At 49.4% G+C, this 23,559-nt stretch overlaps 1 protein-coding gene across 1 annotated transcript in view; it reads left to right on the top strand.

Moving 5' to 3' along the window:
* Positions 1-23,559, top strand: part of FUBP3 (far upstream element binding protein 3) — a 280,750-nt gene that overhangs the window by 191,370 nt on the left and 65,821 nt on the right. Inside the window, exons 11-12 of the mRNA XM_085613968.1 lie at positions 21,731-21,831; positions 22,282-22,423. Of these exons, the coding sequence (XP_085470094.1) occupies positions 21,731-21,831; positions 22,282-22,423 (243 nt within the window). The remainder of the gene's footprint in view (positions 1-21,730; positions 21,832-22,281; positions 22,424-23,559) is intronic.

Raw genomic sequence — 23,559 nt, 5'->3', positions numbered from 1 at the left:
CGTGTCTTGCGGAGTGGGTAGGCGTCGTGACGAGCTGTTTGAGTCCGAGGTTGGCTAGGCTGTCGATCAGGGTTGTGGAGTAGCTGTTCTCGCGGTGGAAGTTCAGGTCTCCAAGGAGGATGTAGTCTGTGGAGGCGAGGGCATGTGAGCTGATGAGGTCTGCGATTGAGTCGCTGAACTGGGGTCGGGGTCCCGGAGGTCTGTAGACAAGGGTCCCTCTGAGGGTGGTGTGATCGATGTGGATCTGGAAGTGTAGGTGTTCGGCTATGCTGAGTCTTCGATATAGGTTGAAATTCTGATGGTGTTCCTGTGGACGATGGTGATTTCTCCTCCCCGATTGTTTTGATCCCTGCGGGTGATCTTGTCGCTGTCCGGGATGGCTATGGCTATGTCAGGCGCCGAGGAGGCGTTCATCCATGTCTCTGTCAGGAAGGCACATCTGGGGACATTCAATTGAGAAGGTCCCAGAGTTCGACAGCATGCTTGTGGTCTGAGCGGGTGTTGAGACTGTTGCCTGTTTTGGTGGGAAGGGCAGGATGTGCCGATGTGCACTGGCTGGTGTAGCTGCACTTACAGCAGGTGAAGGGTCCATGGGTGAATTTTGGGGTGGCCTAGAAGCAGGTGGAGGATCGACCGGCGTTGAGTGCGTGGAGGGTGTTTGCATACTTCTAACCACGGGTTTCTCGCTTTGTGAATATCCCCAGATGCCTGACTGGATCTGGAGGGTTTTGTTGGCAATTCCCTTGTGCACCGGTTGGTGGAGTTGTGAAGCTATGCCAGAGCCACATATATCTTCCACTCCTGCACACTGACTGTGGCGTGGATCTGGAATTCACACCCTAATTTTTCTGACTGTCAAAGCTTTCAACATTTTTACAGTGTGCATGGTGCATGTCTTCCCCTTAAAACTACAGGCATTTAACCGTACAAGCACGCCCATAAACAGATGTTTGTGACAGAACCTATCAGGAATGCCTCTAGTGTTCAGGTTCCTCACTTACTCCAAGTTTAGTAACTACAGCGCCAGGTTAAACCCGAAGACTTTCAAAGTCCACAAGGCAAAGCTCTGTCTCTTAACACCATCGGAAAAATTGTAAGGGCCGGTCTTGCTCGAAGTCGAAGACAGACCCATTCTTGCTCTCGATGCCGTTCACTGGAGAGGTCCTCTAACGACTCTACATCGTTAGGTAAATCAGTCCAAGAAAAAGCACAGAGATTAAACATAACTGTTGCACAGCCAATCCCTTGGCGCGTCCTGATCCATTCCAAATTGCTGTTCTTCAGCGGTGCTATAACATGTCTAAGTCTTCAAAAGAATATGTTGCGCATATTTAGCACCAGTCTGCTGGACTCCAGTGACCGCTGACCTGAAGCTCCTGGAGGACAGCTCCCCACCCTTCTAGGGAAGCATCCGTGGTCACCACCATAGGCGAAGGAGGGACTCGGAACGTTAATCCTCCTGCGATGTTTTCCTTCACCAGCCACCATTCGCAAGCCGTGCGCATGGCAGGTGTTATCCATACTTTGTCGTTGAATGATCCTTCTGCCTGACGCCACTGTTTGTCCAGCTCCTCCTGTAGAGGACGCATATGTAGCCTGCAATGCGGTATCAAAGGTATGCAGGATGAGATTGATCCGAGCAAGGACTTGTACTGTCGAACCGATACATGTCTCTTGTGCAGGGCGTGGTGCGCCTATAGACTCTAAGGAGGACTCCAGTCAGGCAGTTGTGGGCAGCTGCATTCCAGACCATGCCTCTTTACCCTGATGCCGGGGACTTCTCCAACTTGGGGGCCGATGCCAGTCTTGACTCCTCAACCAACACAGATTCTCGCCTGTTTCTTTGCATCGACACAGTCACAAACACCAGAGTATGAAAAGATTGTCTTTTTAGAGTCTGAAAGAATCCACTTCTACCAGAGTCGTGCCCACTTCGACTGCAGACCGCCATGCAGCCCCATTTAGGGTTAATTGGGTATTGCCGCTACTGACCGTTTGAGGAGAACGCCAAGTGCCGGTTTTACGCAAGCAAGGTTCCCCAGCGAGGGTCTCTGGGGAATGCCCTTTCGATTGCTTGGTTCGGCGCATTTTGCTACGCCTTTCCTCCAATTCCCCTCATTCCTCGAGTTCTCAGGAAGGTCAGGGCAGAACCATGCAAAATGATCCTCATTGCTCCAGCATGGGCGCGGCAGTTCTGGTACTCGGAACTCCTACTTCTCTCCCAAGATCGCCAGATTCGCTTGCCACTGATTCCATCTCTGTTATCGAGAAATCAGGGGCAAGTCCTCCATCCGGATCCGGAATCACTTCACTTGTCAGCGTGGCTCCTGAACACAGAGAATTCCGCCATCTGAATCTGTCTAAGGAATGCAGGGATGTTCTATCTCAAGCACGGGCACCAAGCACTAATAAGACCTACAGGGCAAAGTGGAAGAGATTTTGCCTTTGGTGCCAGAGGAATAAACTCCATCCTTACAAATCCCGGCCACATCAGATTCTGCCCTATATCCTGTCCCTGGCAAAATCAGGTCTGGCGCACTCTTCGATCAAGGTGCATCTGGCTGCCTTATCCCGCTTTCGACGGAAGACATCGGGCCATCTCTATGGTCTGCAAGAATTGTTAAGCAGTTCCTTAAGGGGTTATTTCGGATGTATCCTCCGGTCCGGCCACCTCCGCCTATCTGGCAACTTAACCTGGTACTGGCTCAACTGATGAAAGCGCCCTTTGAGCCGTTTCACAAAGCGGACTTGAAGTTCCTATCTTGGAAACTGGCCCTTCTCCTAGCATTGACTTCGGCTAGGAGAGTTAGTGAACTCCAGGCTCTCTCTATAGTGGAGCCTTTTCTACAGTTCAAGAGGGATGTCATGATTTTGAGAACCAACCCAAAATTCATCCCGAAGGTGCCTTCGGAGTTTCATTTGAATGAACCCTTAATTTTGAACTCCTTTTTTCCGCGTCCTTCCACTCAAGCGGAACGAACATTGCATTCTTTGGATGTCCAAAGATGCCTGAAATTCTATCTGGAGCGCACACGCTCTTTCAGAAAGTCTACTCAACTATTTATCGCCTACAGTGCACCACGGAAGGGGTTACCGCTCGCTAAGAGTGGCATTTCCCGCTGGATCTCCAGTGCAATTCAGTACTGTCAGGCTGCGGGCAAACCTTTGGATAAAAGGGCCCGGGCGCATTCTACGAGAGCGATGGCGTCTTCAGTGGCTCTCTTTGCTGGAGTGGCGATTAAGGACATCTGCAGGGCAGCAACGTGGAGCAGTGTACACACCTTCACGAAGCACTACTGCCTGGAATCGGTGGGACGAGCTGACGCTGCGGTTGGTCAAGCAGTCCTCCGGAATCTTTTTCAATGAGAGGTGAGCTTTCCCTACAATCCCTCCATCCTGGTAAGCACATTTGGTTTCAGTAATGGTTGTTTTATCATGTGCACTGAGATGATTTTGTAAAGCCATGTAATTACCGAAATGTGCTTGTCGTGATCTACTGCTTGCTATTCTGATACAAAGCATGAGAATCTATGAAAGTTCCAATACTGGGGTAAGAAAACAAGTTACTTACCTGTAACTTTGGTTCCCCAGTATTGGTAACTTTCATAGATTCTCATGCGCCCACCCACCTCCCCTGGGAAAGCTCTGCCGGTTTACTAAGGTAGTGGCTGTTGGCACAACGGCTACGAAAATCTGAGGCTCTGAGCTCTCTCAGGAAGGTTCCAGAGGGTGAGGCTGTGCTGATTGGCCCTGGCAAAAGTTTGGGCTCTTTTACACAAAGAGGGTGATATACTACAAAATGAGATGAGGCCTAGGCCTATTTTTCTCTTTTGTTTCTATGGTTATACATATGTATATATATATATATATATATATTTTTGTTACCGAGGCTCCCATTCCGACGACGGGGAATGATACAAAGCATGAGAATCTATGAAAGTTACCAATACTGGGGAACCAAAGTTACAGGTAAGTAACTTGTTTTCATTAGCTATTAGATGAGAAGGACCCAAACTCTCCCACAATTCCGGGTGATTGCTTAATCCTACAAGCTGCAGAATCCTGGTGGCCAGTATACTTATTCACTTATTTATGATTTTTACATGCAGAGTGACTATTCAATTGGTCCTGAAGAATGCCTCTGAAGCCCTGTTTGGGTCTCCCAAGGGCAGAAACATGTTGACCTACTGCAGGGGTATATTTGCTGGTAACCCCACGTCCTATTTTCGTTTTAATCCTGTCTCAGGAGATCCTTGAAGTCATTTGGCCTCCTGTATACAGTTTTAACTTTTCTCTTTTTGCACTCTGCCCCTCACCACCCTTGCCTTTCGGTCCCTTTATCAAAACACCTCCGCTCCTCTTCAAGAAAGGTTGTAGCCCAGACCAGTGACCTTGTGTTCCAGGTGTGAGGAAGGAGCCCTGTGATGAAGCATGTCAACTTCGGGTGAGTGAAGGTTCTTGTCCTAAGTGGGATCTCCTCTCTTGCCCAAGGCATACCCAGTGCCAGTTACCTTCACCACACCTCATCTGGGAACTTTTTTTTAAACTACATTTTCCCTTTCCTCGTTATTTTGAGACAACCTCTAAGTGAGTTTACATTTAACAGGAAGTAGTATAGTCTCCCCTTCAGGTCCTCTCCCCTGGATTACCAGGGTGTATTAGTAGCTATGAAGACAGTGCCCGCATCAAAGATGGGGACTGGATGTTTCTCCCATTATTTTCTGGTGCCGTCTAAGGATAGAGGACTCAGCCCTATTTTAGACTTTTGCTGGCATTTTTTCTCAATTCCGGATGCTCTCCCTAGCTCAAGTTCTGTCTGCAAAGGATGCAAGTGTTGGATTTGCTGGGTGCTTATTTCTACATCTCTATCCTGCAGTCTCAGATGTTACCTGCGGATCCAAGTGGGATACAAGCATTTCCAGTTTTCTATGCTCCCCTTTGGCCTCACTGGGGCCCCTAAAATGTTCACGAAAGTGATGTGCTCACTGCGCACTTTTGGTCATTGAGAACATCAGTCTTTGAATACCTTGACTCTTGGCTTTAGAAGGCCGGCTCACCTCAATTGTGGACCTCCGTGGCAAACCTGTTGACATCTTTCGGATTTTCAATCAATATGCAGAAGTCACACCCGACTCATTCACAGAGGCTCCCCTTCATCTGACCCATTGTGGATGTGGTTCAATTTCTTCCACCTGAATTAGTCCAGGACATTCAGGCTATGATCCTCATGTTTCAGCTTTTGACCTGGGTCTCTAAGATTGGCTCTGAGAATTCTTGGCCTTCTACATTCTACTATTGGACCACACCCAGTGGTACGTACAGGTACTGTAGTGGTGGTCTGAAGTCTGCGAACGCAGCACCAAGGGAACCTGTTAGATCCATCGAGGTTTTGGGGTAGACTGCAAAAGATCTGCAGAGGTGGGTGCTAGACTGCAGTTGGAGTAGCAGACCTCTCTCTACTCTACCCAGAGCTGACTGTTGTGACGGATGCATCGTTGCTGGGTTGGGGAGGTCACCTAGGAATGGTGGAGATCAGTGGACTCTGATCCAGAACAGAGTTTCTGCCAAAGACCAGTTTGCGAGAATTGCGCGTGATTTGCTCCTGTCCATCAAGGGGGAATGGGTGCAGGTCCTCATGGACAAAACTACCGCTATGTGGTACTGCAACAAGCAGGGTGGTGTGTACCCTATGCCAGGTGACTTTACATCTCCGGAACTGGCGGAGTCATCTGGGCATTTTCCTGGTCATACAGTACTAGACGTGATCTTTAAACACCAGGTTGGACTAACTCAGTCAGCATTGCCTAGCTGATCATGAATTGCGATTACATTCAGAGTTGGTGCAGGTCACCTTCCAGCAATGGGAAGAACCCTGGTTTGAGCTTTTTGCCACTGCAGTGAATGTGCATTGTCCAAGCGTTTCTGCGTTGGACTTCCCAGGATTGTTCTCCCTCAAACGCCTTCTGAATGGAATGGAACTTCGAACTCCTGTACACCTTCCCACTCGTATCTCTTCTGTTTAAAGTTTTGAAGATCAGAAACGACTAGGCTCAAGTGATCTTGGTGCCCCCAGACTGGCTCAGGAGCGTATGGTGCCCAGATCTTCTAGCAATGAGCATCTGGCCTTCAAACTAGCTACTGCTTCTGGGGGATATTTATTTTCAGAGTTTTATATAGCGCAACTTGACCCGAAGGTATCAGAGCACTCTACATGAGCACCAGTTGTATTAGACGGCCACATTCATTTTGTTAGGCACAGGGAGATTAAGTGACTTGTTCAGAATTGCAGACTGTTGAGCATCCCTGCCGAGACTCGATCCCGGTTTTGCAGCGTGAATCTTTCTGGATTCACTATGCTGTGCATTATTCCACCATCTATTGGTTGGGGCCGGATTAGTAGACTTTTTTTTTTTTTTTTTTTTTCGTGGCAGAGGAAGCTCCCACCTTTGGTCGCCATCTTCAGATTCTATTTTCCGCCGTTGGACCTGGATCGTTACTGGTGAGATCCTGAGTTTTGGAAGAGGAATCAACTAAAAGAAAATCGATGAAAATTAAAGTTTCCAGCAACACCAGACTACAGGTCAGTTAACTGGGACGACGAGGGAGAAGGTTTTCGACTGAGACCTCGACGTTCAACGGAGAATGCGCTTGCAGGGGGCTCCCTGAGCGCTGGGATGGGAAAAACACCTTTCAAGTTTTGCACCAATTGCCACCACAAATACGCCCAGAAGGACCAGCATCCAGTCTGCAACCTCTGCCAGCCGCTCGACCACAACAGCGAAGACTGCAACGTGTGCTCGGCGTTCACACCAAAGACCCTCCGATTAAGAGCGGCAGAGAAGGGCGAACCACACCATGCAGGGTCAGGGTCCACCTCCATCGCTCCGAGAATTGGGCCTCTCCAGTGGAGAGGGGGACAACATCGCCGAAAAGGACCAGAGGACTGCACGGTTGTCGAAGTCCAAAAGAAGACGTCGAAGGAGGTAAGGGAGCCGTCGACCCCCACAGACACTCTAGCGACACTCGAAGGGGTGAAGCTAAAGCCCCGAGCGACACTCGTAGGCATGAAGCAAAGTCCTCGAAAGGAGCATTGCCGCCGAAACACTCAGCAACAGCAACCAAGGACAAACAGCCCAGACGGCAAAAGGCCACGGAAAATCTAGGTCATCGAAGGATACCCTTGAAAAAGACACCTCGGCACTGAGGAAAAAAAGGGCCAACAACTACTTGGACGACCTCTAAGCGAAGCGCTCCAACTCTCGACGCCGAACAGGCTGCCGAGATGGAAAGGAAGAGGAGGAGGCTCGAGGCCGAAATGGTGAGCATCCTGCAGCGGAAAAGGTAATTCGACGAAAGGATGAGCCAGTGCACCACCCCGCCGAAACCCGCGCTTGAAGTTGAAAGACGGCTAGGACGCCGAACCTCAAACGCCTGAACCGGTTGAGGAACAGGAGGAAGAAGCCCTGTACTATTTCGAAGGCGGGGACGACTAGGATCAACAGACCTACCAGGACTCTACATCCTCGGAGGCACAAGACTTGGAGTGGCATGATCTCGACGCCGAATCGCCAGACTAAGGGGTAGACACATACCCTTCGAGGCCCTCACTGCCAGACGACATAGGGATCTACAATATGGTCGTCAGACTGCACAGACAAATGGGGTGAAATTGGAGGAGAAGCCCAAGGCATGTTTCCTCCTGGAGCTCTACTGCCTCAACAGACTAGGAGCCAGTTCCTGTCCATGATCCCTAGTGTACTGGACCAAGGAAGGGAGGCCTTTAAAGAACCAGCAGTATGCAAAGCATTGACTCCAAGAACGGAGAAAAAGTAGAAGCATTCCTCAAAGGACCCTGCATACATCCAGGGGTCAGTGCCAGCCGATTCCATAATTACAGCAACGGCTAGGAAAAGGGCCAATGTACCCACAAATGCCGGACCACCTCCAGATAAGGAGAGTAGAAGGATGGATCTCACGGGTAGGAAGGTGGAGCGAAATGCGGCAATCCAATGGCGCATCGCAAACTCAAACGCCCTGATCGACAGGCACGCATACCAGCACTTGGAGGAAGTGGGGCAACTCCTAAAGCATCTGCCAGACCAGTACCAACAAAGAGCGGCTCACCTGGTAGAAGAGGGGAAAAGCATAGCGAATACATGTTTAAAATCCACCTTGGATGCTGCAGAGACGTCCAGCAGACTATTGAAGATCGGAGTGACCGAGAGAAGACAAGCATGGCTTAGAATTTCAGGATTCAAGCCAGAGGTACAAAACAACATCCTGAACACACCCTTTAACGGAGAGCAACTGTATGGCACACCAGTTGACGACAAGTTAAAACAGCTCAAAAAGGATAACGAGACCTCAAGGTCCATGGGAGCACTGCAGTTCAGAGGGATGAGAAGGGGTGTACACCCGCAAGAGGGCCAGGTGGTAGGGGAGGCAACGTGCCTACTACATCGCACCAAACGTTCCAACAAGGCTATCAAGGGAACAACCAAGGCCAGCAGCAGCAGAACTGGCAGTACTAGCCCCAAGGACAGTCCTTTCGAGGGCGCTCAAACGGTTGAGGACAGACACGAAGAGGAGGCCAACAGCCCTCCTCCGAATGACTTCACCATGAAGTAAACACTAGGGGTGGGCGGAATTTGTGAAAGTGACTTTCGCAAATTATCACAAATGTTAAAAATCTCCGCAAACACGCGGAAATATCGCGAAGATGCAGAAGTTTTTTTCCCGCCTGTTCGCGGTATTTTCTGCGTGGTCGCGGCTCGCCAACTTACCCATGCGGGCGCGGCCATCTTGTTTTCACTCTTCTCGCGGTGCATGATCGCGAGAAGAAAGACTTGATCGCGCGACCAATGACATTACTGCGGGCGCGAACTGTCGCGAGACAGCGCAAATGGCTACCAACAATCCAACATCTCGTGGAGAACGCGACCGGATCGGGAAAACTTGTCGGCGAACGCAGGCTTTCAGGTAAGGCGATTGCGCGCGAGAATGTATTTTACAGCGCGAGCAAGAAACAAATTATCGCTAAGCTGCGGAATGCGGAAATTTTGACATTTTCGCGCTCTCCGTGGAACGCGAAAATGTCAAATTATCGCAATTTCCGCGAACGGAAATTTAGCCCAGGCCTAGTAAACACCCACCCTAGCAACACCTCGGGTGGACACAAAGACATAGAGCAAAACAAACCTGACGTTCCACAAAAAAGTCGCTCGAACACACAACACCAGTAGGAGGCAGGATAAAGGACTTCCTCCAAGAGTGGAGGAAGGTCACTACAGACAAATGGATACTAAACATCATACAATATGGATACTGCATAGAGCTAGAAAAACAGCCCCCAAACAGAAAACCAAGAAACAAGACACACTCAGCAAGGGAACTTGCGCTCTTGCAACTAGAAGCGCAGGAACTGCTCAGCAAGGAGGCGATCGAGGTAGTACCGCACAACCCAAAGGAACAAGGGGGTTTACTCCACTTATTTCCTCGTGCCAAAGGTGGATGAAACACGAAGACCTATCCTAGATCTAAGATTCTTGAACAAATTCATAAGAACTTAAAGATTCAAAATTACTTCCCTACAAGAGGTAATACCACAAATACAACAAGGGGATTACATGGCAACTATAGATTTAAAGGACGCGTACTTACACATCAACTACAAGCGCAAACGTCTCCTAAGGTTTGTGATCAACCAAACTCACTACCAGTTCACAGTATTGGCATTCGGTCTAAAATCCGCACCAAGGGTGTTCACAAAATCCCTAGCAGCAGTAGCGGCGCACCTACGAAGGCAAGGTATGCACTTATATCCCTACCCCGACAACTGGCTCGTAAAGGCAAGTTCTTACAGTCACTGCAAACAACACATCCAGCAGGTCGTACAAACACTGAGCCAACTGGGCTTCTCAATTCATTAGGAAAAATCGTCAACCGAGCCGGAGCAGATCAAAATATTTTTAGGGGCCGAGATCAACACCATACAGGCCAAAGTATTCCCCAGCAGGAAGAGAACATTGGCGATACTGAACGAAACACGTCTTTACCGCAAGGGGCAAGTTCGGACAGTGAGGCCGGTGAGCAAGCTAATGGGAATGATGGCGTCCTGCATCCACCTGGTCCCAAATATTCGTCTACATGAGACCATTTCAGGAATGGATACAGCAGCAATGGTCACAGGCAACTGGGAGTTGAAAGATCTAGTGGTTGCCAGACACGCAGTGCATCAGGAAATGGCATGGTGGAACAAGGAAAACATATCGCAGGGGAAACCATTCACACAACCAACTCTGACAGAGTGGGGCACGCACATGAACAAACTCAAGGTGAGAGGCCTATGGTCACAGCAAGATGCGGTCAGACACATCAACTACCTAGAACTAAAGACTGTTCCTAGCCTTAAAAGCATTTCAGAAGCAGCTGTACGGAAGCAGGGTGTTGATCCAAACAGACAACACAACTACCATGTTCTACATCAACAAGCAGGGTGGAACACAATCAGTAGCACTATGGGGGCTAGCACAGGAAATATGGATATGGACCATTCCACTAAGGATAGACCGACTAGCAATACATTACCCAGGGAAGGACAATGTGGAAGCAGACAGACTCAGCAGGCAAACGTCAGCATCCCACGAATGGGAGCTCAACCAACAGGAAATAGAGAAACTATTCCGGAAATGGGGTACACCGCAAATAGACCTGTTTGCAACACACCAAAATGCAAAATGCCAACACTTCGCAACCAAGGGAATGCGCTATGGATAAGTTGGTCAAAGACATGTGCATACGCTTTTCCCCCGATACCACTGATACACAGGGTACTCAACAAATGCAGGATCAGCAGCACGTCACTGATACTAATAGCACCTCAGTGGGCCAGACAGTCCTGGTTCTCACAGATAGTAGAAATGGCACAAGCACCGGCACACAGATTCCCAAGAAGAAGGGACCTGTTAACGATGCTGGACAGAAGGGTGCTAACCCCGAGCCAGAGAGCCTCAGCCTAGCAGCATGGCTCCTGAAGACTTAGAATTTGCACACATCAATCTACCAGCAAGCACAATGGCGGTGCTCAGGGAGGCAAGGAGACCTACCACAAGGAAGTGATACGTAGCAAAGTGGAGAAGATTCTCTGAATGGTGCATTAGGGAGAAACTGCAAAGGAAAATTACAAGAGAATCAACAGTGCTAAAATACTTAACGCATAGACTACAAAATAAACTAAGCTACAGGGTGCACTTAGCGGCGATAGTGGCTTACACAAGAGGAGAGACCGGGAAAAGCTTCTTCACCTCCCAAGTAGTTAAAAGATTTCTAGAGGGGGCAAAGAGAATCGCACCTCCAAACAGAATGCCGGCACAAGCATGGAACCTCAACTTAGTGCTAACTCAATTGATGAAAGCACCATTTGAGCCTATTCACAAAGCTACACCGCACATGCTCGCGCTAACAGCCTTCTTAGTAGCTATTACATCGCTACGGAGAGTGAGTTTCAAGCGCGAATACCTCAAGAGCCTTACCTACAGATACACAATGATAGGATTGTAATGAGAACGGACCCACATTTCATGCCAAAGGTGGTGTCACGGTTCCACATCAATCAGACCATCCAAATACCAAGTTATTTCCAAAAACCAACCACAATCACAGAAAGGGCGCTAGACGCCAGGAGGGCGGTAATGCACTATATAGAGGACCAAGGAGTGCAGAAAGACAAAGCAGTTCTTTGTATCCTTTGCCAGCAGTGTTTTTGGGACGACCAGTTACCAAAAACACCATTGAACGGTGGACTGCACACACTATACAACTCTGCCACAAACCAGCAGGACGACAGTTACAAGGAGCGGCTCATGCTCACTCAACAAGGAAGAAAGGAGCAACAATTGCGTTTCTAGCAAACACGCCTATTCAAAACATTTGCCAAGCCGCAACATGGTCTTCAGTGCACGCGTTCACTAAGCACTACTGTGCAGATATATTTAAATGAACAAGGAAGCGCAAGTGGGACAAAGTCTTACAACACATTCAGTAACCAGAGCTCATCTTCCACCCAGCCACCACAATAACAGCAAACCGCTACAAAGTCTATGCACAGCATAGTGAATCCAGAAAGATTCACGTTGCAAAACTTATAGTTTCTTACCGGTCGGTGTAGTTTTGCAGCTTGAAGACTTTCTGGATTCACTAGCGATCCCACCCTCCTCCGCCAGAAAGATGAGACGGGAGGAAAAGGATTAAAACAGGAATAAGACTTTAAAGGTTGAAAGATGAGAAAGAGTAACACAAGACAACAAAAAAGAATCCGAAGATGGCGACCAAAGGTGGGAGCTTCCGGAAGAAGCGCGTTGACGTTACGAAGGACACCAAATGGTGGTATGTCGACGCCCACCTGAGCCACGAAAAAAAGACTAAAATTCCAGACCCAACCGCTAGATGGCGGAATAATGCACAGCATAGTGAATCCAGAAAGTCTTCAACCTGCAAAACGACACCGACAGGTAAAACTATACGTTCCCCAGCTTCAGACATGAAGATTGTGCAACGACAGTTGACTGCTTTTGATGTCACTCCCTTGGTAGCAGATGTCATTAAGGTGTTTTCCCAGATCCAGCATTGCTGGTTGTGAAGGATAAAGTTGTCGCTTGGTGTACTGCTTGCTCATCCAGCCTTAACAAGCCCAGGTATCTGATGTGCTGTCTGTTCTGTCTCGGGCACAGCAAGGACTTGCTGTGGCTACTGTTAAGGACTAGTCCCTTTCAGTCTTCCTATGGTTACCTGATCGACTGTCATTATTTAGATCACTTGTTGTGGGGCTAACACATGTTAATACCCAAATCCTTTGAGATGCCCCAATGGGACCTTAATTTGATCCCAATATTCTTAATGTGCACCACATTTGAGCTGAAGCAGACCTTCTCTCTGCATTTCCTAACTCTGAAGACCGTTTTCCTCAAAGCAGTAACTTAAGCACATTGCATGAGTAGCAATAACTGTCCAGAGAGGTATACCTCCTTCACAGACAATCTGGTGCTTAGAACCAGGGCAGCTTTTCTGCCAAAAGTTGTGATGCTGTTTCATGTCGAACAGTCTCTCCCTTCAAATGTTCTTTGTTTCACCTTCATCCAAAAAGAAAGAGGCCTCATCGCTTGGATCCCAAAAAAGCCTGAAAGTTCTATATTGCTCGTACCATCAAACACCGGGTGGATGATCAGCTCTTTCTGGGGTTTGCAGGAGCAAAGAAAAGCCCTCCAGAACAGAACTATCTCCAGATGGATGGTGCTCTGTGTGCTTCTTTACCAGTGTGTAACAAGTGTTCAAACTCCAGACGTTTTGAGGGCCTTTTACACCAGTGCTATGTCTGCCACCCCAGCTTTGGCGTGTGAAGTGTCTGTCTTGGACATCTGTCAGGTCGCTGTGTGAGTGTCGAAACACACGTTCAAGAAAGACTACTGTATTGATTGCCGGTCTGTAGGGAAGGGCACTGCCGTTTTGTCCTGCAGGACTTCCCTGTCTAAGCCATTCCACAGACCCTTCTACCTTGGAATGTAACTGCTTTGGTTTCTGTTCACAAGATGAGTAATTTGTGGTTGCAGGTATCCTGATAAGAAGTTACTTACCTTCAGTAACACTCGGTTCGAGGCATGTGGGCTGCTGAATTCATATCTGTGCATAGATCGCCGCCTAGTGTTGGGTCCGGATGTTTGCACTTTGTTGTCCTGGAAGAGTCTTCGAAGTATCCTTGGATAGGTGACTCCTCCCCTGGACTACAGTGCGCATGGGCATCCCCTCCATCCTCAGATTGTTTTTTTCCGCCATTGGGTTCGGATGTGCTATCTTAGCTCAAGTTAGGAAAAAATTTTGTCGAGGCCAAAAGGCCTTTAGTTCGCGTCGGTACTGTTTATCGATCGGTTTTCGATACCACCTTGTTAGTTTACTAACTTTCAGGACCGACTTTTTTCGCATTTACCTGTCCATCGACTACTTCGACGATGGAATCGAGGACGCCATTCAAGAGGTGTCCAGTGTGCAATGCGAAGTACCCCCACATCGACGTCCATCCGGTGTGCAACAAATGCCTTTCGCCGGACCACGACGAATCGACATGCATGGCCTGTGCCCGGTTCCGTTCCAAAAAGACTCTACGGAATCGACGAGCGGCGAGACTCGAAGCGCAGCACGCGGCACCGGCACCAGCGGACATCTTCAACGAGGCCGAAGATGTCGAAGAATTGGAAGTCCTACCCTCCAGTCCCGTTTCCGAACACGACTCCGGATCGGACGAAGTCGACGGATCACTCTTCCACAGAGGTGAAAATGACACCGAGGTAGGAGACGACGAGGAGGCCTTAGGGGCCGAAGAGAGTAGCTCCAATGATGAACAAGGCCTACCTGTTCAGACCGAAGAAAGCCCAGTGCCACAGTCTATGGCTCCGGTCGAGGGATCGCCTTCGGGCCTTACCCGAGACCCATCCCGCAGTTCTTCGGCCCCGCCCTCGGGCCCGGCCTCGGACATTAAGCGGCAGCCATTACTGCCTAAACCGGCTGGTTTCACTTCTACAAAACCGAAACCGAAAGCTGCACCGGTTCAAACGAAACCGAAAGTGGCGCTAGTCGGATCGAGGCCTCCCACGCCTTCGACGCCAGTGAAACGCGTCGGCACCGAGCGCACCAAGAGAGACTTCGGTGCCGAACTTGAAGCGGGCGACGTCTGAGTCGACGTACGGAAAAAGGCCTTCGGCGCCAACAAACCTGCTCAACTCCCGGCGCCGACGCCACCGACACAGAGGACCGCACTGCCTGCTACGTCTCGCATCGCTCCCTCGACAACACCAAAGCCTCACGCATCGAAAACGTCGACGGTCATTTCCACACCTTGACTCGATGAACCACCGGCGCCGAAAAAGTCCACGGCTGCCTCTACGAACCTGGTCGGTGCAAAAGCCTCAAAGGCGCTCCAAACGCGACCCTTTGCGGCACAAAGCAGCAAAACCAAGACTGCCCTCCAGGACCCGTCGGGTTCCGGACCGGTCGACGCTCCGGCAGCCTCTTCGGTGCCAGCCAACATTACCTTTGGCTTGCCTCCGTCCACAATCCCGAAAATATTCCAACTCAGGACACGGGTCACCCAGTCCACGATTACACCTGCCGAGACGTCTCCGGCACATGTCATCGACGCCAACACTGGCAGAATGATTCTCCACGAGCGGAGAATAACTTCGGAACCACCGTTGGACCCTTTCAGGATCCCACTAAAAAGGAAGCTGCCTGTAGAATCAGAACCTGCCCTTTATGAACCTTTCCACTCATCCTACCAGGAACCACAGTTATTCTCTCCCACACACTCCGACACGGATGCGTTGGAGGACTACATGGGGGACCAAATCCCCTACCGTGGAGACATGGACCCGGATGACCAGCAGGACCCTGATCACACTTGGGGCGACCCAGTAGACCCAGGTGCACCTCTCGATGCACAGGACCCACAACTCTATGGGGCAAAAACATCTCCCACAGAGGATACTGCAGCCTTCAACGCTCTTATTGAACGTGCTGCCAATAACCATGGGGTGCAGCTTCACTCTGACACCATCGAAGATGACTTTCTTATGGACACTTTCGCATCCTCAGAACGGCATGTAAAGACTCTGCCCATGTTGAAAGGAGTCCTCAAACCAGCCAAGGACATTTTCAAGGAACCCACCAGGGCACGAGTGATAAACCCCAGGATTGATAAGAAATACCGATCAGCACCTGGGGACCCTACTTACATCAGAGGCCAATTACCACTAGACTCCATTGTCGTAGCGAATGCTCGCAAGAGGGCACACTCGCAAACGACAGGTGACGCTCCTCCCCCGGACAAAGAGTCCAAGGTGTTAGAGACCTCTGGCAAGCGAGTTGCCGCCCAAGCTGCCAACATATGGCGCATAGCCAACACTCAAGCGCTCCTTGCTCGCTATGATAGAGCGCACTATGACACACTGGAGCAACTATTCCAACATCTCCCTGACCAGTTCAAGGAAGGCGCAGAAATTCTCATCAGAGAAGGACAGCTACTCACGAATGCTTCCATCAAGTGTGCACTAGATGCTGCTGACACAGCTGCCAGGGCCATAAACACAAGTGTCATGCTGCGACGCCATGCCTGGTTACGAATCTCTGGATTCAAGCCTGAGGTACAAAATAATATACTCAACCAGCCTGTCAACCCCGACTATTTATTCGGGCCGGAGGTTGACACCACCCTTGAAAAGATCAAAAAGGACACGGACACTGCAAAGTCCATGGGCGCCCTCCAAACTCAGTCCTTTCGGAGCGGCTCCTTTCGTCGCCCCGGAAACAAGGGAGCAGGTAGAGGACAGGGGTCACAACAAACGTATAACAAAGGCAATACACAGACCACCTACGATAAAAACACCCGAGGTGGATATCGTGGCTCCAGTACAAAGGGCAGAGGACGCGGCTACGGCAACACCAGGTCCTCCCCCAAAAACAAGCAGTGACGCCCTCTCCCTTCCTCCCGACCACATAACACCTGTTGGGGGAAGGCTACAAAGGTTCCTGTCCACGTGGAACTCCATCACCACGGACAGGTGGGTCAAAGATATTGTCAAATACGGTTACTGTCTAGAGTTAACCTCCACTCCACCCATAATACCGCCAAGAAACCGTCCTATGTCCTCAGAGCACTTAACGCTCTTACAGCAGGAGGTGCAAAGTATGCTTCTAAAAGGCGCTATAGAGGTCGTACCCGTCCACGAGCAGGGTACAGGAGTGTACTCCCTCTACTTCTTGATACCAAAAAAGGACGGGTCACTCAGACCTATATTAGACCTAAGACCCCTGAACCGGTACATTCTTTCAGAGCACTTTCACATGCTCACTCTCCAGCAAGTCCTTCCGCTTCTCAAGCAGGGAGACTTCCTAGCCACGCTGGACCTCAAGGATGCGTATTTCCACATCCCCATTCACCCCTCACACAAAAAATACCTCAGGTTTACTGTTCAGGGTCAGCATTACCAGTTCAAAGTCCTTCCCTTTGGCGTGACAACAGCGCCCAGGGTTTTCACGAAGTGCCTAGCTACGGTGGCAGCACATCTACGGAGGCAGCACATACACGTCTACCCCTACCTGGACGACTGGCTCGTTCAAGCGAAGTCAGCCCAGCAATGTGCCAGCCACATGTCCCGCACCATTCACCTTCTTCACAGTCTGGGATTCTCACTAAATTACCCAAAGTCCCATCTCCAGCCCGCACACGTACAACAGTACCTAGGTGCGACTATAGACACTCTGGCGGCCACAGCTCAGCCAAATTTAGTGAGGATCAACAGCATGCAACTGCTGATCTCCAAGTTCAAACCCAAACACTCACTTCAAGCGCGAGTGTTCATGCAGTTGATAGGCATGATGGCCTCCTGCATCTTCATAGTCCCACACGCGAGATTACATATGCGCCCGCTTCAGGAGTGCCTAGCACGTCAGTGGAATCAGGCTCAAGGACAGCTAAAAGACCTAGTGTTGGTGAGCGGTCGGGCATACAACTCTCTGCATTGGTGGACTCCACAAAACCTTTGCAAGGGCCGACCGTTCCAAGAGCCTGTTCCACAAATAGTACTGACAGCGGACGCGTCTCTCCAGGGATGGGGAGCTCATGTACTCCACTACACAGTGCAGGGACTATGGACGACACAACAGAAGAAGATGCACATCAACCTCCTGGAACTGATGGCAATCTTCCTGGCCATGAAGGCATTCAAAGTACATCTGTGCAACAAGGTCGTGTTGATCCGGACGGACAACATGACCGCAATGTACTACATACAGAAACAGGGAGGAACGCACTCTCCACAGTTGTCTCATCTGGCTCAGAGCATGTGGAAGTGGGCCATTCAAAGGAACATGTTCCTCATGGCGGAACACCTCCCCGGCAAGGACAACCAGATGGCGGATCTGCTCAGCAGACACAGCCACCAGATGCACGAGTGGGAGTTACACCCATCAGTACTCCAGCCGTACTTCCAGCAGTGGGGTCATCCGGAGATAGACCTGTTCGCCACAAGCGAAAACGCAAAATGCCAAAGCTTTGCCGCCAGGTTCCCACATCCGCAGTCGCAGGGCAATGCGATATGGATGAACTGGTCCGGCAGATTTGCGTACGCTTTTCCCCCAGCGCCGTTGATACCGCTGGTGGCTCGCAAACTCAGACAACACTCCCTGACACTCGTCCTAGTTGCTCCTACGTGGGCACGCCAGCCATGGTACACCACCTTCCTCGAACTTTCCGTGGTGCCGCATCAAAGGCTGCGGATCAAACCCGCTCATTTGACGCAGATCCATGGAGAGATTCAGCACCCAGATCCGCAACAGCTGAACCTGGCAATCTGGCTCCTGAAGTCCTAGAGTTTGGCTATCTCAACCTGCCACCTGACTGTATGGACATCATCAAGGAGGCCAGAAGACCCACTACAAGAGCTTGCTATGCAGCCAAATGGAAAAGGTTCGTCATTTATTGCAGTAATAATGACATTAACCCGCTGGACGCATCCATCCAAAACATCATTTGCTACCTATTACACCTATACCGATGCAATCTGGCGTACACCTCTATACGTGTCCATTTGACCGCAATATCAGCCTATCTGCAAACCAGGCAGCACCTCTCTCTATTCAGAGTGCCTGCCATCAAAGCATTCTTGGAAGGACTCAAACGAGTCATTCCACCTAGTCACCCACCGGCTCCAATGTGGAACCTCAACCTGGTCCTCACACGCCTAATGGGTCCACCCTTTGAACCTCTACACTCATGCGAGATTCAATTCCTCACCTGGAAAGTAGCTTTCCTGGTAGCGATCACTTCCTTAAGAGTTAGTGAACTCCAGGCACTAACCGTTCAAGAGCCATTTATACAGGTTCATGCCAACAGGGTCGTACTACGTACCAACCCAAAATTCATGCCCAAAGTAATATCGCAGTTCCACATGAATCAGACTATCGAACTGCCCGTTTTCTTCCAAAACCCGCAAACTGTCGCAGAAAGGGCACTCCATACACTAGATGTACGGAGGGCCCTCATGTACTACATCGACAGGACTAAACCCTTCAGGAAGACAAAACAACTGTTCGTTGCCTTTGCCCCGCACCACAAAGGTAACGCCATCTCCAAAGCAGGGATAGCCAGATGGATAGTTAAGTGTATTCAAATCTGTTATCAAAAGGCAAAACGCACATTAACTATTCCACCACGAGCCCACTCAACACGTAAGTTAGGGGCTTCCATGGCTTTTCTAGGAAATATTCCCCTGCATGATATATGCAGAGCAGCCACATGGTCCACTACACACACTTTTACTAAACACTATTGTGTAGATGTGCAGTCAAAACAGCAGGCAGCTGTAGGACAGGCTGTTCTAAAAACTCTTTTTCAGACCGCTGCAGCTGGCACGGGTAGCCGCCGCTAATAGAGGGCACTGCTATACATTCTATGCACAGATATGAATTCAGCAGCCCACATGCCTCGAACTGAATATGCTACTTACCAGTATGCATCTGTTCTTGGCATGTAGGGCTGCTGACATTCATATCGCCCTCCCTCCTCCCCGGCGCCTGTCGCAGCTGCAGCTCTCAGAATTACTGTAAAGCATGGTCATCACTTTCTGTATCTACTCCATCACTGCCACAATGGCGAAAAACAATCTGAGGATGGAGGGGATGCCCATGCGCACTGTAGTCCAGGGGAGGAGTCACCTATCCAAGGATACTTAGACTCTTCCAGGACAACAACGTGCAAACATCCGGACCCAACACTAGGCGGCGATCTATGTACAGATATGAATGTCAGCAGCCCTACATGCCAAGAACAGATGCATACTGGTAAGTAGCATATTCATTCTGGTGGCTACTCGGCCTAACCACAGATTCCTGGCTGTTCTGTGGAATGGACTCTTTTTTTTCCATCTCGTAAGATTCCAATTTAGAGTTTGCACACTTAACTTTGATCTGTATTGGCTCTGTGTCCAATGGCTCGGATAGCGTCACAAAAAAAATGTCTGTGTGCAGGGGCGTGGGTGGAGTAGACTCAGAGCTGCAGGGCACCACCTACCAGTGTGCAAGGGAATTGCTGAGATATATATCCGGTCTGTCATTTTGGTAATCTACACAAGGTGAGAAATCTACAGTTAAAATAGACACCAGAAAGAGCTACCGCAGCAAAGTGACACATTCTTTTGTTCTCAGGATGACCCTGTGGTTAACATGGCCAGACTTGTATTGTACTGGCCGGTCTGGGGTTACTGGTACATCACTGTCCGTTTGGGATGCTAAGTGGACTGCAAGAGGGCCCTATCATGGAACCAGGCAGATGTTGGCAATCCACAGGTCCCATTAGTTACCAGGAGCCTAATAGTGTCATCATTACTTTTCATGGCTATAACTCTCTCCCAGTCACATAGACGTTCTTTAACTGATATGCCCCAGCTTCTTTGGCACTTCGTTTTGCTGATATTGGAGTCTTAAGGGCTCTAGTTCTTGAATTGCTTTGGGGTGGGTTGATGAGTGGGAGAGTAGGTTACGGTTGAGTGCTCACCTCAATGCTGTAAGACTTGAGGTGGTGGGGCAGGGCTTCTCCTGTTGGTGAGGGATATATGAAGTCCTGTCAGCCCCAAGTGCAGGCTGTTCTCCTTGCTTTGGTCCACTGGATCCGCTCCTCTGCGTGGTTCTTCTGCTCTTCACTTGGGAGACAGACCAGTTTTGGGCTGGGTGCTGAAGTCTTCACAGACCAAGGTGGTTTCGGATCTGATGAGTAGGAACCCCCTTTCTCTGCGGGACCTTTTTCCTGGATTCCATTGCTGTTGCTACTCATGACTCCTGTCTAAAGGTGACCCCATTTTGGCCAAGTTTGTTTTTGTTCTCTGAGCATTTGACACTCACTTGCATTCACCATCTTCCTTCTCCCTGTTCTGAAAATGGGGGAGGGAAATGTGTTTGAGAGTTATTTACCTGTGGCTTTGTCAATTCCTGTACGTCACCCTGGATCTGAGTTTGACAGCTTCATACCGAAAGAGTAAGGCTGGCTAAAAGGAAATAAGGGACCTTAGTCATAGTCACTATTGTTTGTTTAATCATGGATCCTCTACTAATGTTTTCCCTTTCTGCGGTCACGAGCCAGATCTGACAGTCCGCTGATGTGATGACCTATAGCATCTCTAAGGAAGAATGGCTACTGTGAGGACTGCTGGGCCAACATTTGTGGAGCTTTCTTTGCTTTCCCTCTTCATTTAGCAAGCACTGCTGTTCCTGTACCCTGCGTGAGGAAATTGATGTGGTCACAGGATACCTTCAGATCAGTAGAGCTTTCCTTTCTAGTCCTGAGCTCGAACAAACATTACATTCTGGGAGTTGTAGTCTTAGTTGAGTTCTTTCGAACCAATTGGATAAAAACTCCCCTCAATACGATGATTTGTAAAGGAAGACACTTGTACTTTTAAAGTTGCTTCCCAGTGGCTTGGAGCAGTCTGGTAACCCGATCTGTGAGGCAGGTATAATGCTTCCCCTCCTGGAGTCCATACCATCAGTACCTTGCACTCAGTGCAGTGCTGCAGGAGTATGCTTTGGGTCTCTTCTGTGCAGTCTGCTGGCCTGGGGAGAATGTCTTTGCTTGCTCTGTTTGTGCTTCTGGAAGTCTGACAATTTGATGGCTCATTTCCTTTTTGTTCTCCAGATGACGGTATCAGTCCTGAGCGAGTGGCACAGGTCATGGGACTACCAGATCGATGTCAGCACGCTGCACACATCATTAATGAGCTCATCCTAACAGCACAGGTGAGTCCCACAAACACAAACATTTGTGGCAAAGCTGAAAGTTTCTGTGGGTGGCGAGATTTATGATTTACTGCTTGTCGAAGTTTGGAAAAGTGGTGGGCAGATTAGCCCGAAACAACATTCATTTGGTGGATCATAATTGGGTAATGTGTGAGATGTTCTATTTAGGCAGATGCCACATTGTATGATTCTGTGACCCACATCAGGCAGGAAGATGCCATCTTGAGGGTGTATTGGGTTTGTTGGGAGACTAAATGTTTTTTAGCTGGACTTATCCTGACCCATCTGGAATCTTCAGCTTTGCCTTTGATTTTTTTGTTTTTTTTTTCCCCCAAAACCCAGCAATGTTCAGAACTAATGTAACTCAGGATCTGATGAAAGCAATTGTATGCACCAATCCCTTTACCATGAGTGTACCTCAGTTCTCCCTGTCCTTTTTCTCACTGTCAGGAACGTGATGGTTTTGGAAGCCTCGCTGCTGCTCGAGGGAGGGGCCGAAGCCGCATGGATTGGAGTATTGGTACTCCAGGTGGCATGCAGGAGATCACTTACTCCGTGCCAGCTGACAAATGTGGCCTAGTCATCGGCAAAGGTAAGAGTGCACTGGATTGGAGGGGTTTATTTGTCTAGTTGGGACCCTTTGTTCACTCTGAAAAGCCACTGTTCAACTCAGGAAAGTCTAGTATGACTAAGAAAAATGTGTGACCGTATTCAGAAGGTATCTCATATCCATTCTTTGTCTAAGGTGCACCAGTAGAAGAATCTTTTTTTTAATGCACAAGCAGGGAAACGTGGAAATTATTGTCAGCAAAGATCAGAAACATTCAAATACACCTGAAACTCAGAAAGGAAGGAAAGAGCTGACTCATGCCATATAATAATATTTTGGGGTTGACTTGTTAAGACCATTATACCACCAGCCGGCACCTCTGTTGATTATATCCAGCAGGGCATGCTGGTGGCTTAACTTTGGTCGCTCCAGAATTGATACTGTAGAGCACCTTCTAAGCAGGCCCCTTCGCTGACTATATCCACCAGTAGATGGTGGTAGAGCACCTTCTAGCAGGCCTCTTCGCTGACTATATCCACCAGTAGATGGTGGCGGTGGCGTAGCCTGCCGCGCTGCAATATTGATACTGTAGAGCACATTCTAAGCAGGCCCCTTCGCTGACTATATCCACCAGTAGATGGTGGTGGCGTAGCCTACCGTGCTGCAAGATTGATACTGTAGAGCACCTTCTAGCAGGCACCTTCGCTGACTATATCCACCAGTAGATGGTGGTGGCGCAGCCTACCGTGCTGCAATATTGATACTGTAGAGCACCTTCTAGCAGGCCCTTTCGCTGACTATATCCACCAGTAGATGGTGGTGGTGGAGCCTGCCGCGCTGCAAGATTGATACTGTAGAGCACCTTCTAGCAGGCACCTTCGCTGACTATATCCACCAGTAGATGGTGGTGGCGTAGCCTACCGTGCTGCAAGATTGGTACTGTGGAGCACCTTCTAGCAGGCACCTTCGCTGACTATATCCACCAGTAGATAGTGGTAGCATTGCCAGCCTACTGCTCTCCAGGATTGATACTGTAGAGCACCTTCTAGCAGGCCCCTTCGCTGACTATATCCACCAGTAGATGGTGGTAGAGCACCTTCTAGCAGGCCCCTTCGCTGACTATATCCACCAGTAGATGATGGTGGTGTAGCCTGCCGCGCTGCAAGATTGATACTGTA

Source organism: Triturus cristatus, chromosome 1_2 (assembly GCF_964204655.1).
Source record: "Triturus cristatus chromosome 1_2, aTriCri1.1, whole genome shotgun sequence".
NCBI lineage: Eukaryota > Metazoa > Chordata > Amphibia > Caudata > Salamandridae > Triturus > Triturus cristatus.
The sequence above is the reverse complement of the archived record's forward strand: the minus strand, read 5'-3'. Positions and strand labels throughout refer to the sequence as shown.